The 16,253-nt window shown below is 42.4% G+C and overlaps 2 protein-coding genes across 4 annotated transcripts; both read right to left on the bottom strand.

The window, feature by feature from the left end:
* Window positions 1–70: 70 nt before the first annotated feature.
* LOC116922845 (monocarboxylate transporter 14) lies at window positions 71–5,934 on the bottom strand. 2 transcript variants are annotated; one of them, XM_032929300.2, is made up of 7 exons: window positions 5,631–5,934; window positions 2,864–3,167; window positions 2,312–2,637; window positions 1,714–2,172; window positions 1,230–1,641; window positions 1,037–1,162; window positions 71–931 (listed from the first exon to the last, which is right to left on the bottom strand). In XM_032929300.2, the coding sequence occupies exons 2-7, from the start codon at window positions 3,132–3,134 to the stop codon at window positions 738–740; spliced, it is 1,788 nt and encodes a 595-aa protein (XP_032785191.1). In that variant the 5' UTR covers window positions 3,135–3,167; window positions 5,631–5,934; the 3' UTR covers window positions 71–737. The 2 variants fall into 2 exon arrangements, with proteins under 2 accessions (XP_032785191.1, XP_032785192.1); XM_032929301.2 differs by lacking the exon at window positions 5,631–5,934 and adding an exon at window positions 4,880–5,115.
* Window positions 5,935–6,299: 365 nt separating this feature from the next.
* Window positions 6,300–15,621, bottom strand: LOC116922821 (monocarboxylate transporter 14). 2 transcript variants are annotated; one of them, XM_032929270.2, is made up of 10 exons: window positions 15,231–15,621; window positions 10,043–10,120; window positions 9,390–9,938; window positions 9,087–9,305; window positions 8,774–8,948; window positions 8,228–8,694; window positions 7,930–8,152; window positions 7,730–7,855; window positions 7,522–7,671; window positions 6,300–7,322 (listed from the first exon to the last, which is right to left on the bottom strand). In XM_032929270.2, exons 1-10 carry the CDS (start codon window positions 15,231–15,233, stop codon window positions 7,267–7,269), a joined length of 2,046 nt encoding a protein of 681 aa, XP_032785161.2. In that variant the 5' UTR covers window positions 15,234–15,621; the 3' UTR covers window positions 6,300–7,266. The 2 variants fall into 2 exon arrangements, with proteins under 2 accessions (XP_032785161.2, XP_032785160.2); XM_032929269.2 differs by lacking the exon at window positions 15,231–15,621 and adding an exon at window positions 12,267–12,674.
* Window positions 15,622–16,253: the final 632 nt, after the last annotated feature.

Raw genomic sequence — 16,253 nt, 5'->3', positions numbered from 1 at the left:
ACGGGTTACACTAGGAAAAAAGGCAAGGGTTGCCAAATAATCAAGACTGGAAAAAAAAAAAGACGTGATAAACGAATTAAAAAAATGTAATAATTGTTTGAATTATTGTACAGATTCGATTTCCTGTATAGCTTTTCATTCTGACCTAACAGGTTTCTTTTATTCCCTAATTATTCAAATATTAAATGCATATAGAACACAGCAGTCGTCCAAAGACACAAAGAAAAATAGATTCCCAATTTGAATGCCCATATGATCTAACATTTAAAGATATGTTGCAGCATTTGTTTCTAGAGCATAGCATTCAAAATAAACGTCTTTCCCATCTTTACCAAAATTCGGTGTTAGATATTTAGTGGAACTGGAGAATTGATAGAAAAAACAAAAAACAAAAAAATTGACAAACGTTTAAAGACACTCACCGGGACGAGTCATCCTTTTTGCACAATTGGTACACTTCAAAGTCCATCGCATATTTAACATAGCATGTTTCTGGGGGGGATATTTGAATAAGGTAGTCACGAAAAGGGTGGCTGAGGTTCGTCCATATCTTTGCGTTATCCACAACGTTACTGATTTTGTTTCTATTCCTTTCAATTCTCCACATTTTCTTTTAACAATTGCATTATTTAAAAAAAAAAAGAGTGTCTAATGCAATCGTAAGTACTATATACACGTAAATAGTACGTTGGAGAGGCACGGGGAAAAAGAGAAAAAAACCAAACCGAAATTTCCTGTTACGCAACGGCTAGTGGTTCCGGTTCGGGAACGGGCTTCACTTTTTGTTTATTATGCTGGGCGGCATTGTTGCGCCTCTTTTCCCATCGGTTGATGTAACCGAGCGGATAACAGAGGATGCCAGAAATGAGAATCATGGAGCCAGACAAGTAGAAAGAGGCGTCGTAATCGTTGGTTGCATCAAAAAACATACCTGTGGCATTTTTTAAAAAACAAAACAAAAAATTCATTATTCATAACTCACAACTAAACATAAATTTAAAAATAAAAATAAAATTTTATGAAATTGAACACGTACTGGCTAATGGACCGCCCACCGTGGCCGACACACCAGTGAACATCAGACAGAGACCAAAGGCGTTGGTCAAATTCTCCAGACCGAGCAGTTCGACCATAAGGATGGAACGCAGCGATGCGAAACACGCTGCATTTGAAAATGTCGTTATTAAAAAAAAGGAGAAAAATTAAAAATTAAATGATTAAAAACAAACCGATGGACAAGCCGAAAAGGCAAGCGTAGACAATGAGCATCTCGTAGGCCGGGAAAAAGGGCGTGGCGATGGTGACAACGCCGCCAAGTGTCAAGGCAGCGTTGTTGACGAAGAGAACATTCACTTTGGGATGATCGGAGAGAGCTCCGCAAACGACACGACCCACCGTGTTGGTCACGCCGATGATGGACAGCAGAAAAGAGGCAGACTCTTTATCGGCTCCCAATTGCTCGGCACGGGCGGCCAGGAACATGAACGGCACGAAAAAACCGAGGAAAGTGATGAAACTCGAAAAGCAGAGCAAATCGAACGTGGCAGATTTAAAGAGCGAAAATTGGATCAACGAAGAAACGGCTCGCATGCATCGCGAAGATTTTTTGCCTCCGTCGGCTTCGTCGACAGCGTCGGGAATCTTAAATCCAAGCAAACATCGAAATGAATGAAAATGTCAACATTTAAAATTTTTTTTTTCTAATTAAATTACCCGCGTAACAGATGCGTGATAGCTGGCGGGGTTCTCTCTGTATTGAGGTAAACGTTGCAGACTGCCAGTGTAAAAGGCATCGTCGCGATTCAATGGCCGGACGTCGTCTTGATTGGCCAGCGATCGTTTGCTGCCCCCAGCCGCCAGCAATGGCGTCTCTTTTTTGCCGAGAGACGCGGACGAATCGGTCAATGTCGACGACCGTTTGCTTTTAATGCCCACCAATTTAACCGTGTTGTTCAACGAATTGGTAGATGAGTGAAAGTGGTCCGTCTGGGTCGTCTCCTGCCGTTCGTCGCTGCGCAGTTTCTCGTCTCGCTCTTTTTTGATCCTCACCATCAACGGAGTTCCAGCAGAGACCTCCTCGTCGGCCAATTGACGACGAACAGATTTTTTCTTGGCCGGTTCCAGAGGTCGAAACATGGCGCCAAAAATGGCGCAGTTCAACACCAGACCGCCCTGTATAGTCGTTTCAAAATATGGAAACAAAACGATTACGTATTACACTGCGTCGTTGAAAAAGAAAAACCGACTCGAGGCTAAACGCATAAAGAACGAAGCCATTAAGTCAGTAAGCGAAAGAGAGTTTTCTTTTTACGTGGATGAGAAGCGTTCCACGCCATCCGTAATAACCGAGGAGCCACGTAGTGAAAGGTGCCAGGACAAAGGTACCAATACCAGAGCCGCAAACGGCGATGCCGGTGGCCAGGGCTCGCCTTTTTTCAAAGTAAAAACCGACGGCAACGACGGCTGGAACGTAGACAAGTCCCATACCGATGCCACCCAATACGCCGATGAAGACGTAGAGGAACTCAACCGACATGGCCAGCGATGCGACAGCAAAGCTCAATCCGGCAACGACGCTGCCGGCGCACGCCACCAACCGAAATCCGAAACGAGTCGCTAAAGACGACACGAACGGTCCTGCAAAATATTGCATTGATTAGTTAGACCATACTAAAGAAAATTGCAGGATTTCTTTGTTTCTATGCAAAATGAAATCACGTTCAGAACCCACACGCGTTCACAAACTAACGGGAAAGAAAGGGCCCTTATTTTGAATGGAAAGGTCTACTCTGTGATCAGATAAGGCGTTGACCAGTTTCGGTGAGGTCATTGGGGTAAGAAGTGAGCGAGTGCTAGCACGTACCGGCGAGAAGGTAGAATCCGGCCAGGAGAGACGCTACCCACGAGACGGTAGAGACGGGCACGTCGAAACTTTCAGCCAAATTAGTGACGACGAGGCCGAAAGAAAAGATGATGCCATCGACGATGATGTTGCAGAAGAAAGAGGCTATCATAACGACCCAGCCCCATCCGCCATCGGGAGGCACAATGTGCGGTGGTCCATCATCCGCATCGTCTTCCACGATCTCGCCGTTTTTCATCTGCTTCAGTTCCACCGATTTGTTGTTGGCCATCTTAATTTTATTTATTTCAAATCAGTTCCACTTCTGTCAAAATCGAGTAAAAAAAAAAAAAAAAGAAAATTCGTTTAACAAATGATTGCGGGGGGTTGTGCACAGATGAAACCGAAATTTCATTTTCAAAGTGAAAATGAGACGAAACAAAAACAAAAGGAATGTCGTCGTGCAAAGTGCGTAGTTCAGCGTCAAAAAGCAATCGTGTTTGCTTTAACGAGATTACCGCATACGGCGTCACGGTTGCCATGACGATCATCCATTACTGTCAGTTGAACTACTGATAGCCTTTTTCTGCTGTACACTGTAAAACGAAAAATCTCAACAAACCTAACAGAAGACTAACAGGAAAAGTAGCATTGTTCAAATTAAAACAAAATATATGTATATTTTTTTTAAGGGCGGAGCATTTTTTATTGCTGCTGGAGGGCGGGGGATGTTGTTTTTTTTTTAAATCCATTATCTTTTATTTGATGATTTATTTTGTGGTGGCATCCTCTGAAAAAAGACGGGAGGGTTCATCACAGCGGGAAAAGAGGATGAAGGGCTTTTGAAAATAATTTTTTTGTTTTGCCTGACCTACTTTTCAAAATGGAGCCCGGCTGGGGTGAAAGAAAAACCCCGTGCTTTTCGAACTGCGTAGAGAGCCGATTCGACTAATGTTGGTGCGCTAACACAGGGTTCCCCTCGAACCAGAGTCGCACGTGTAAAGGCCGCCAGTTTTGTCCGCTAGATACGTAACCTCCCCCCCCAAGTCCGCCTTTTCCTAACTATCCCCCTACAGCTGTCTTTCAACCAATACCAGTGCATCCGCACTGGAAAAGACAACGTTCTTGTTTCGATCCCTTTCAGTTTCGTTTTAAAACTTCGATCGATCTAATTAAGATGTCAAAAATTGTTGAGTTGAAAAACAAATCCTCCAATGCCAAACGAACAATTCCCAAATTAAAAATCACGCACGATGCGCGCGTAATACAATGCCGGTTCTATTATTAGAACCAAACTAAAAATAAAATAAATCTAGTTCATTTGAAGCGTTCCTGTTTGTGTGCAGGTGAAGCAATAAGAACGTTGGCCAACCGGCCAGTTTTTTTTTTCCAACCGGGCCAGACATTTCACGAACCGGCAACACCGTGAATTAAATCCCCCTCTCCCCCAAAAAAAAAACAGGAAAACAAAAAAAAAAGGATATTAGTTCTCTTAACACGCAAGGAATCTATGGTTATATGCGTAATCGAGATAACATTCTTCCCCCTTTGTTTTGTTTTTCCCCTTATAGTTTCGAACATTTCCTCCAGCAAAAACAAAAATGTCACGACATTACATACAAAAAAAAAAATAATAAAAAAGAGAAACCCCAATAGAATGAGTCACGACACGCTGGATGCGGTACCAAACGAATCGAATCCCTTCTCTTGTTTTGTTTTTGTAATTCTTTTGAATAAAAAGCGTCGCTCGAAAGAGGAAACCAAAAAGACAGAAAAGAGGGTGGATGTCGCTTTCACGGTATGACCCTATTCTGCCGACGTTCTTCTATTACGTTCTTCTTGCCCAAAAAGAAAAGGGGATTAAACAAACATGGCTGTAAGTCTCACTATAGTGAATTCGATCCTATCCACGACATTCGATCTTTCTCTTCGTGTTGTCACGTTACCTCGTCGTTTGTATAAGGTTGCTTTGAAAAAAAAAATGCCTTCAGAATTATTTAGGGGAAGTTGGAGAGAAAAAAAAGGCTTACCACTTACGATAGTTAAATATTGTGAAACTGGTTTGGAGTGGGAAGAGAAACGTTCTTCAAATGATGTGGCGTAAAATATTTGAACACGAAATGCTGTGTGAAGACATTGTATAATTCACTGAATGGATATATGATTTTCGTAAAATCCATTTATAGGAGATTGTAAATGGGGGAAGAATTCGGTCGCAAATTTCGAAGCTTGGGGCGTCGCCTTTCACTCGTAACAACACGCGTGAAAGGCGAGGGAAGAAAGAAAAAACCGCTTGCTTTGAAAATGCGGTTTGGTCCAAGACGAAACGATGGAGGGAAATCAATTAGATAACCCAAAAAGTCCAAGTACACTTTTGCGTAACAGACTTCACTTTGATTTGAACGTGATACAATGCGAAAAACTGGTCTGCCATTATCTTTTTTTTTTTAAATTAACAACGTGAATGTGCACGTCCACAACTGTAGAGAATGAAAAACACGTTCGATTAGAACACGTGTGGTTTATCGGTTCAAAAAGAGAGGGAAAAAAAGCAGACGGCGTAACAGTTTCACTTGGGAAACACGTGAAATTCGAGTTGAGCCAGCAGCAAAAATAACGACGTCACCAATTATTTCTACGAAAAGGTTATCAAGTGAACGGCGATTTCAAAAGCTCTTTCAAAAGCTCTTTCAAAATCATAATAAACAAGTGAGGACGAAACGTCAAAAACTACCGGTTTAATTGGCCACAATTAAAAATAAAAAAGATGATGAAAATGCACACTTACAAATTCGTCGGCGATCTTGCAGACAGGAAAATCGAAAGAAGAAATGGCCGCAAAACGATACCGATATCTGATTGTGAACGGGAAATGAATTTCCAGAAAGAAAAAACAACGAACAAAAATACACACACAAAAAAACGAAGAATAACAACAAAAAAAACGAGGAATAAACGCAATGAAAAAATTGCTTGTAGAACGCAAACACAGAGGCACGAGTGGCCTCGTCAGACGCAACAGCCAGACTGACTTGAACAACGACACAAATCGAGGGGAAAAAAAGGTTTTGAACGACTGGGGGGGGAGGGCAACCGGCGTCTGCTGTGCAAAGCCAATGGCGGTCCCCAACCAAAATGCATGATGTTGTTCTATACGTCAAGAACGGGCGCCTCAGTCTCGAAAGATCAAAAAATCGATACACCGCGTTGCAACGTCTACGATTTAACGACCATTTCAAATGTGTGAAAAAGAAAATTCCACGTGCTCAGAAGTCAGAATCTTTACGAGCATTTTGTGTTTCGTTTGCTACAAATAAACGACGACATGAGCTTTTATTGGATTGAATTATTCCCGATTCATGCCAAGAATTTTGCGACGAGTTTGATTGTATTCAGGCTCAGGCCATACTGTACGATGTGCTTTCCCTCATAACTTAAAAAGCTTCAGAGTACTCTGTTTCTGCTGATCTATTGTATTCGTTTCTCTCGTCTTTCATTCCTTTATTCAGACATTCATTCATTGAGCATAATCTAATGTTTCGTAAGAGGTCGAGCAAGAATTACATCAATCAGCAACGGGTCGACAATTAGTTAATATATTGTTTTTGTGAAACAATAACATTAATCATCTTCATTGTATATAGGATGAAACACGAACAAACATATCCACTTTTCTCCGCTCCGCCATCTTTCTTTTTTTGCTTCGGCTAATCGACAACGATGAAAAACCAACGATTGAAATAACATTTAACGTCATTTTTTGCCAAAATGATTCTTTTTGCAACAGATGATCGTTATATAGACGATGATAGTTAATTGTTGGGGGGGAAATATGGATCCTAAACATTTCGTAATGCTCTATTGACCAACAATAGCTGAAGAGGACAAACAAGATATGGAGGAAAGGTCAGGAAGAGCAGAGAAAGAAATCGTCTCGTCTGTCATTAATGATGTTCTATAGGAAGTGGCAAGCTGGTTTCAACTGGCGCAAATGAACTATATTGGCGGCGCCTGTCTTGTTTTCCCCAAGGTTTTCATGCCGTGATAAATTGCACGATGGGGAAATTTAGTTGGGAAATAATATATCTTTTCTTTTTTTAACTTTTTCCATCCTTGTTTTGCTTTGATGTTTAGATGAATCATATGAAAAACTTATCTCACTAAATGAAAATGAAACCAAAGCAGCGCCTTTCGTAACAGGAAGAACTTTGTAAATGGAGCTGTTGAGCTCACGCACCAGAGGATGAGACGTCAATTTTCTTTCTTTGTCATTTTTTCTTTTCTTTTTTTTTTTAAGAAATCTACACATCTTCGAATTTCATGCTTTAAAATTGACTAATATACTTTGATGTAAGATTAACCTAAAAACAAAAACAAAACAAGGAAGAAAGAATAAAAATAATTCAAATAGTTAGACCGGTCGCCTATGTTTGAACGGCTCTTGTTGCATCTTCACTGGATTTAAGTTGTTTCATTTCACCTAATAAAAAAAACAACAATGAATTAAGAACAACAAGAAATTCGATCTTCCTTGAAGAAAAATAAGACCACGTAAGACGGACAACGATGCGATTCTATTTCCTAAGGATATCCTTTGTGTTTCATTCGCATTTATTGTCCGTCAATTTGACCGTTGGACTTATCTTTTTTTTTTTTCTTTCTAAAAATAACAATTTTACCTGCTGTTTTAGCCGTAAGGGCGACTTCTTTGCGCTTGACCCAACGTCTCACGCACGGCACCATGAATGAAATGGCTGACGAGATAAAGAGGAAGATGCCGGCCAGCCAGAACGGAACGTCGTAGCTTTGCGTCATATCAAAAACGGAACCTAAAATGAACCGAATTTGAAACAAAACGTCCATAATTAATTGAAATAATTGAAATACCTGCTAGTGGGGGTCCAACAATAGCGGCCACACCTCTCAGTAAACACAAGAGTCCAAATGCGTTGGTGAGTTGTGCGATGCCCAACAAATCGACCAGCACAATAGAAGTGAGGGCAATGAAAGCCGCTGTGCATCAAACGACACATTAGCAAAGTATGTCAAAATTATGTCCAATGAAATCAAATTATCTGATGACGTACAGGAGAAGAGGCCAAACACGCCAGAGGCGATGCAGAATCCAACGTAGTTATTGCAGAACGGGACGCAGAAGACGGCCACGCCACTAACGGCGATACAGACATTGGTGACGAAAAGCGAATCGACGGCCGGGAAGTCGGAAATGTAGCCGGAAATGAGACGGCCAACTGTATTGGTGATGCCAATAATGGACAAGAGGAAAGCGGCCGTTTCTTCATCAATATCCTGGAAACAAAACACAACGAAAATGAAGTAATTCATTCATTCAATTGTGTCCAGCAATCAATTGATAGAACGCACTTTAGTGGTGGCCGCGTCGATGATGTAGACAAACGGGACGTAGAATCCCAACATGCCGAAGACGTTGGAAACGCCGAGGAAGAGGAAGACGGGATCTTTCATCAGGGAGAAATCCATCAGGCCGGACATTTCTTTTCGCGTCGCTTCCGGTATGCAAGTGCAGCAACCGCCGCCCGATTTTTTGCCCTGTCCAGCTTTGCCCGTCTGCACGGCTTTAGGGATCGAGACGATACTCTGGCGGTAGGAAGCTAACGATTTTTGGCTTTGATATTCAGGTAGATTGGTGACGCTTCCGGTGTAGAGGACATCTTTACGAGCCAACGGACGGGCGGCTAAATCTTTTTTCGATGCCGATAAGCTGTTCACATCATCTTTGCTACCATAGGCGCCCGAACGGCGCTTCAAGTTGCTCGCCTCACCGTTGGATACGCTGTTGCGACTTCCTCTTAAAGCGACCGCAGCTTTGACTATCAGAACAGAAGAAACATAAAATGTAGACGAAAACGTTTTGAAAACGAATTCAAAATTGATTTTGGATGTGGATACCTTCATCGATGAGTTTGTCACTCTCTTTGGGATCTTCTTCCAGGTTATCTTTCAATTGGGCGTTCTTCATTTGTTTATCTTCCTTCTTTTCTTGCTGGGCAGCATCGCCGTTGACTGGATCGCTTTTTGCTTCACTGATGGTCGGCATCCGCGCAGCAGCATGGGCTCCGGCCAGCTGGATATGTCCAAACCCCCCACCAGAAAAAAACAGTTTAAACGCTGATGCTGAAAATCTGAGAATTTCTTCCCAATCGTTTGTGTGTCTTCTGTATGAAACAGATGTCACTGAGAAAAAAAAAAAAGAAATAATCACCTCATCCAGATCGAAACTAGAGTGCACTCCAGGATCGACGTTGACAGGCACTTTGAGCCTCTTCTCGTAGGAGCCGTCGGCCAACTGGACCATGAAATATTGAGAACCCATGAGAGAGCCACGCTCCAACTGTGCCGCTTTATCTTCGGCCATCCGCTGCAATAGGGGCTTGCATTTTTTCTTGGGCGCTTCAAGAGGCCTCATCAGTGAACCGAAAACCTGGACATTTTCCCAGTCAAAAAAAGGAATGATTTTTCAATTGAAGTTTCTCTTCGTAATAAAACCAAACAAAAAACAACTCACGGCGCAATTCAAAATGATGCCCGCAAGGATGAGATTTGCTCCTTTCCAGTCGTAATGTTCCAGCAACATGGCGGCCAGCGGTGCAAAGACGAACGTACCGAAACCGGAGCCGCAGACGGCGATGCCCGTGGCCAGCGCCCGTTTCTTTTCGAAATAATAGCCGACGGAGACGATGGCCGGCAGGTAAATCAGTCCGAATCCGATGCCACCGATGATGCCGTAGGTGACCATCAACATGGCCACCGATTCGGAGAGGGTGGACAGAGCGAAAGCGGCCATGCCCACTATGCTGCCCATAATACAGGTGGTCCGGCAGCCGAATTTGTTGGTGAGCGCGCCGACGATGGGCCCGCAGCTGAGGTAGACGCCGGCCAGCAGTGAACCGACCCAGGCCACTGTTCCTTTGCCTTCGTTGAAGTAGACGACGAATTTCGGAAGGAAGACACCAAACGTGTAGGCAATGCCGTCGACGATGAGATTGCACAGGAAGGAAGACATGACGATGACCCATCCCCATCCACCGTCCGGCGGAATTGGAATATCGTGGATCTGTAATGGTTGTGCACACAAAAAATGAACGGCGCCAAATTTGAATTGATTAATATTGGATTTTTGGATTAAAAAGGATTGCGTGCGGTGTTCGTTGCAATTACCTCACAGATGTCATCTCCGTCGCATTCCTCTGCGTTGGCTTCAGCATCCGCTCCTTTGGCATCTTGTTTACTCTGCCCCTTTGGATTTGAAAAACAACAAAATGTCAAAAATTAAGCCCCACCTTAACGTCAAAACATTTTTTATCATTTTTTCCACAACAAAAAACCCCTAGCATTATGGTTACTAGGCAACCATCCAGACATCGCTGTGTGGAGGGAAAGACGTAAAATAGAGGAACATTCCTCCCCTTCTACCCCCTACTGCCCCCCCCCCTTTCTTTTTTTTTAAAACTATGGCCGGATGACCCGGATGACCCTTAGGGGGCTAACAACAAAGACTATCCATCAGAGGGGGAAAATACAACAACAACAAAAAAAGAACCCGGTCTGTACGTTTGTACTTGTAATAAGATCTGCCGTACGGATAGGACGGTGACCCTGTCCTTTGTGATCGTCTGGCTTTGCAAACTGCGCAATCCGCCGGATGAACGACATGCGAGTCATTCTTGTAATAACTATTGTTGCCCTACGCGAAACACTAAGCCTACGAACGATGACGTGGGGGGGGGGGGAAGACATTAAACAAATTTAAGCCGTGCGGAGGGATCGCATTTGACGGTGGGAACAATTCCGAAAAAAAGCTACTGGAATTATCAAAAGTCTGGCGAGATTTCCTGTCGGTGTTGGCCAGTTAAAGTTAACCTATTTAAATATCAGTTCAAAGAAAGCAAAAAGGAAGAAGAAAAAAGGACCTGACTGCCAGAGAAATGCTAACGCGTTTGATCACACGTCGTCAAATTCCAATCTTCTCATAATGATAAGCACAGAGCTAGTCGGGGTGTCATGTGTTCAGTTTTGTGAGTGTGCAATGAAACCGGACATTCGGCCATCATTAAATTACAGCAACTCAAATGAAACATAAATATATATATCAAATCAGCATCTGATTCCGGTCTCTTCTCCATCTTATGCCGTTTAATTCTATTGAATGGGGGGGTTCAAATTGTATGGCGAAATAGTGGAACAGTCGATTGGTGTGGCCGTGAGCGTGTTCCAGGCTTTGCTGGCCAAGGCATTCGATACATACATGAATTACAATTTTAGAATTTTGAAAATGATCGTTTTCTTGTTTCTTTTCGTCCCTTCTTTTGTTAGCTGACTGTTGTTATTTAGCTTCTGAATTTCGGCCGCTGGCTAAAAACCTATCGTGTAACATTAGGGGGAAGAGAAGGGTCTGATGCGATAACACAACTACGACCACGATGTATAGAATGACTTTGAACTGTCGTTTTTTTTATAACATTTTCCTTCACGAAGTTTTCACCTTCGAGTTAAGTAAATAGAGGGACAAAGAAAATAGAAATTGTAGATGGATAACGTCGGACGTTGGATGACTGGGGTTCAATCACGTGCACTTTCCGTGGTTAGCATGTTTGAATCGGCAGGTAAAAGGGCACGTTTTGTAATAATGAACATTGTATCCTTGTTTGTCGTTTTGGGATTTCTCGGGGTCGTCCTTGTCATTATTTAAACAGGAAAAATAACCTTAACGTGGATCGCTTTCACAATGACTTGTTTGGCTGAAAATAACCAAACAATTCTACACGTCTGCGCAACTAGTATAGGATATCAATTGCAATTGAAGTTGGTTTTAAAGGCAACGCTGGATGATGCCGATAATGAAAGAACCCGCAATTAGCCGCTGTGTCCGTTCTTTTTCTTTTAATGAGCGGAGAAAATGAATGCGGCATTTCTTTCTTGCATCACCCCTTTTTTTCCCCTCCTTCTTCTAAGAATAACAGTCAATGGATCTAACGAATCAATCAAAAGAGTAAGGAAAAAAGAACAAGAAAGGGGGAAAAATAAATGTTTTAAAGCCGATATAAATTATTCGACCAATTTCGACAGCGTGGACCTTTAAAACGTTTGAAACTGACATTCTGTTGCCATGGAAACACCCCCCCACCAAAAAAAAATAAAGAACGATTAACACAATTCCATTTGTTATTAAAATATACAGGGGAGGCACACACAAAAACCGGTTTTGATCGTGATTGATCAGGCCGCGAGCTGGGCCGTTATTTGCCTCGCTGGCTGTATTTGCCTACCGCCCCCCCCACGAGCCTACCGTCCAACTGAATAAAGCTTAGGGTAAAACTAACTCACGAAGCAAATATCGCAGCGATAAAACACGAAGCAGAATAAACATCTATAAATCTCTCACCTGTTTTTTATCTTCTCTCGACATTTTGTTTTTTTGTATTTTTGCTCTTTTCTTTTTTAAATCGAAAAAAAAAACGATCGTTTATGGAGAGAAATAAGCAATTTTTCACTTTGTGTTTAAGGAAAAAATTCACTGGGGAAAAAAAAAGGCTCACTGGTTTAGTTTTTCACGATGAAATGAGAAGAAAAATTTGACACAGATACACTAGGGGATAGCTGTAAACGATTAAGGATTTTTTTTTTTTTTTTATTTATTTTTAATTCCACGAGGAAAGAAATAAATTATAAAAAAAAAAAATGTGGAGCGGCGTGCCGAATGAGCGGGAATTTGAGGAGTACGAGCAGGAGCTATAAAAGCGACCGGAACAACATGGCTGCGGCTGAAAGACTGATGCAACTCGCTAGTGTTACCCAGTCAGTCGTCTCTATCGAACGGTGAACGGCGAGAGTGAACGAGGCAAACGGGCATTGTATACAGAAGGGAAAAGATGGTGGGGGGAAAAAGAAAAAAAAAGGGGAGGAGAAATGGAAACGCGTGTGCACGAAGTAGGAGGGGGGGGGGGAGGTCTGGTTTTCTAGTCAGCAAGGCCGACGCAACGCACTTATAAACATATGCGTGCGGCTAGCGCTCGGCCCCGCGCCAATCGGGGAACTTTTTAGTCGGTGCGGGGATGATCTTTATCGGGGCGGTGATTTCGGTGCTCGGTGCCTTCCCCGATTATAGCACCGTTCCGCACCGAAAAACGGTCCGAACTTGCACGATTCATTTTTATCGGTGAAGGTTAGCGGTGTCCCCGATTAGAATGTGATCGGGGCCGAGCTCTACGTGCGGCGGCTCCCGACACCGGGGTCGTTACGATCGGTGGACACCCCTCGTCTACTAGCGACGACGCGGAAGCATTTGGCACTAGTTTAGTGTGTAATATTAAGAAATGAGAAATTTTAATGGAATTCGAATTTTTAATGAAAGAATATTGGGGGGTGGATGACTAAAGGAAGGAGATACTGAGTTTCCTGGATAAAGTCCATCAACTGTTGGAAACTCATCGCAGCATTTTTCTTATAATAGACTAATAATCGATTCAAACTTTTTTTTTCCTTTTCTTTTAGATGAGTTTGCTGGAAAAATCAAATAACGGGATGTTATTACTAACCCACATCCGGCCATTGAAAAAACGTCTCATTTTTGTGTGTGTGTAAAAAATTCTTATTTTTTCTTTCAAAGTCAAACATTAAGTTGAGTTTAGGTTAAAAACAAGTGCTAGCGCTTCAACAGTGTAGGTATCGAAAAGATAAGACATGGTCGACCATTACGTCTAAACAGTCCCAGACTTGTTACTGACCGCACTACGTGCCAGCGGTCCACTCACAATTTGCCTTTCTAACCCCCCAACACAGACATGAACATCTGAACATTCTTTAGCCCAAGTTAAAAATAATAATAATAAATGTGTTATCTTTAAATTATTTGTGTTTTTTTTTCCGCCCTCCCTTTTCTTAAACGATATTACAGCCCAAGACCAGAAAACAAAAGAATACAGAACTGGTGGATGTCAAATGGACAAGTCAAATAGTTCAACCGGAACCGGCAGCGATATAGACAAGATTGGGCAACGTGCCACACAGTTCTAAAGATCTCGCTCCTTCATCTAAAAGAGGCATGCGATGCGGAAAGAAATAAGAAAAGAAAAGAACGAAAAACAAAAAATATATAAAACGTTGCTGAGGATTCTCGGCATCTGTGGTGCCGATGAGACGATTGACGCGCACTTTATTGATTCTTTTAACTCGGTCGCCGTCCAACAAAGTTGTGGTTCAAAATCCGAGTCAATAACAGATGCCTTTCAAGTTTTAAAACGTTTTCGCCCCCTCTTGTTATTGATACAGACATTTTCTTATTGTGTATCTTGTAAATGAACGGGAAAACGGTTGAAAGAAATTGAAAGCGTTTAGTGGGGGGAGGGAGGGAGGTCTGTGTCTGGCAGACTGGAGTCGGTCCGATAGGTCACGCAAACTTTGGAACCTCGCGTGTCTTAGACATCGGGACAGAGTCGAATGAAGAAGCGAGAAAAACAAATCTCGGGACTCGTAATCTCATTGAGAATGAAATCAAACAAGAGACAACAAAGAAATGAGTCGCTACTGTCACTGACAAACATCCTCCATCATCCCGAGAGTGGCTTTTGTCCCTTTTTCTCCCTCCGCTTTGGAACAACTCCCAGTTAAGCGGAAAAAAGAGGGCAAGTCTATCTCTTTCTGATATGCATATATAGTGACTGCACTAGATTTAACTTTAACGCAGGGATGGTTGCAAACGCAACACGCACTCACAAAAAAAAAGAGAAAGCCCGTGGTGCGTTCAAAACGCAGCGACTTCTAAGAAACATACCTACATAGTACCGAATTAGAATGTGGTAGGAGGCTCGCCCTTATGGGGTCACGCTATGCGTTTGTGTGTATACGCGTTTTATTTTTACCGAGAAGAACGCCAAGAAAAGAAAAATGCCGTCGGACGTCAGCAATTCTACGTTCTGCTTTTTTCCTTTTTTTTTCGTGTGTGTGCGCGGGCTATATAAAGAAAAAAATATCACGTGGGTCGGACACGCCGCCCTCGTTGATGACGACAGCAGACGCTTATTGTTTAGCGTGTTCCCACTTGACTCTTTCCCGTCAGCGGCCGGTTTAAATCATCCTCATAAAGCTGTTCGAATTGCATCTAAAGTCTTTCATTTTTTTTCGGATTTGGGAATTTAAAAAAAAATATAGAGCTTTCAAGATCTTTGGTGGCATGAGCCACCAATCAGTTGATCATTCAAATTCAAAGCTAATCGACTGAACAACGAGGCACTTACAAAAGCCTCCCTCCGTATTTTCTACTTTAAAAAAAACAAATAGCAAATTCACATTTTTCTACGCAAGATTAAGCCGATTTCCAGCACCATTAGATGATGATTGAAACACTTACCATCGTTGCGAGTTCTTTTGTTTCACTGTCTGGATTTTTTATTTTTTTTTTTAACGAACTGAGTGGCGTGGAAAAAAAAAAGTGTCAACGGTTGGTAGTTTTTTTTTCCCCCTTCTTCGTTCTTTCAAAACATGACTCTCGAAACAAAACAAAAACTTTTGGTTTGAAAATCTGATAAAAATCAAAAAAATTTTTTTTTAACGCACTTGATAATGTTCGAACGCTCTTTGTTTGGCCGCCCGTGCGAACCGATCGACGTCGTCGAACAGCACTGATCGACGACGCTCTCCTACACCAGTTTGGCCCTTTTTTTCTCTCTCTCTCTCTTTCCTATCTGTATCTACCCCCCCCTTCCCAGCCCAGACTCTACGGGCGTGATGGGATGTTTATAAGGATATCAAACCGATGATGGGGGGGTAGTGAGATGGAAGTCAGCTGATGTGCGCCTACTTCTATTCAACGCGCGAGATTTTGTGAGAGAATCTCTAGCTGCACGTTGAATCCGATCGAAGGCCGTGACTTGCGCAGATCAAAGTGTGTCTCTACGTACGTGCGTCAGTGCGTCGACCAAGTTTTTAATTTCCCGTCTCGATCCGTTAAAGGACAGTCGTCCCTGTCGGCAGCTACGACTACATAAATGAAATGACGTCACTAGTCGTCGGCCCATCTATTCCACCCTCCCATTTGAATAACCATTGCAACAACCTCTTTAAGATTATTGCATTTCTTTGTGTGCGTGTGTACCCTAGCGACTTGCAAACCCTTTCATCTACTGTGTGTAACAACTGGACATATAAATAACATATGAATTGAACAAGCCGAAAATCCTATTCTCTCTCTACGACTCTCTCCCCAACTCGTGTGCGGCAAACAATCGATCCGAGCCGCACCAGTTGGAACCGGAATATTTGCTTATAGTAAGCGAGATGCAATGCCTTGGAAAATAAAATAAAAAATATAAATTCTATAACCGAACGAAAAGTGGATAACAACAACAAGCCGGTGAAGTGATGGACAGCATAT

This window comes from Daphnia magna, linkage group LG5 (assembly GCF_020631705.1).
Source record: "Daphnia magna isolate NIES linkage group LG5, ASM2063170v1.1, whole genome shotgun sequence".
Taxonomy (NCBI): domain Eukaryota; kingdom Metazoa; phylum Arthropoda; class Branchiopoda; order Diplostraca; family Daphniidae; genus Daphnia; species Daphnia magna.
Note: the sequence above shows the minus strand (reverse complement) of the source record. Positions and strands in the feature narration are given on the sequence as shown.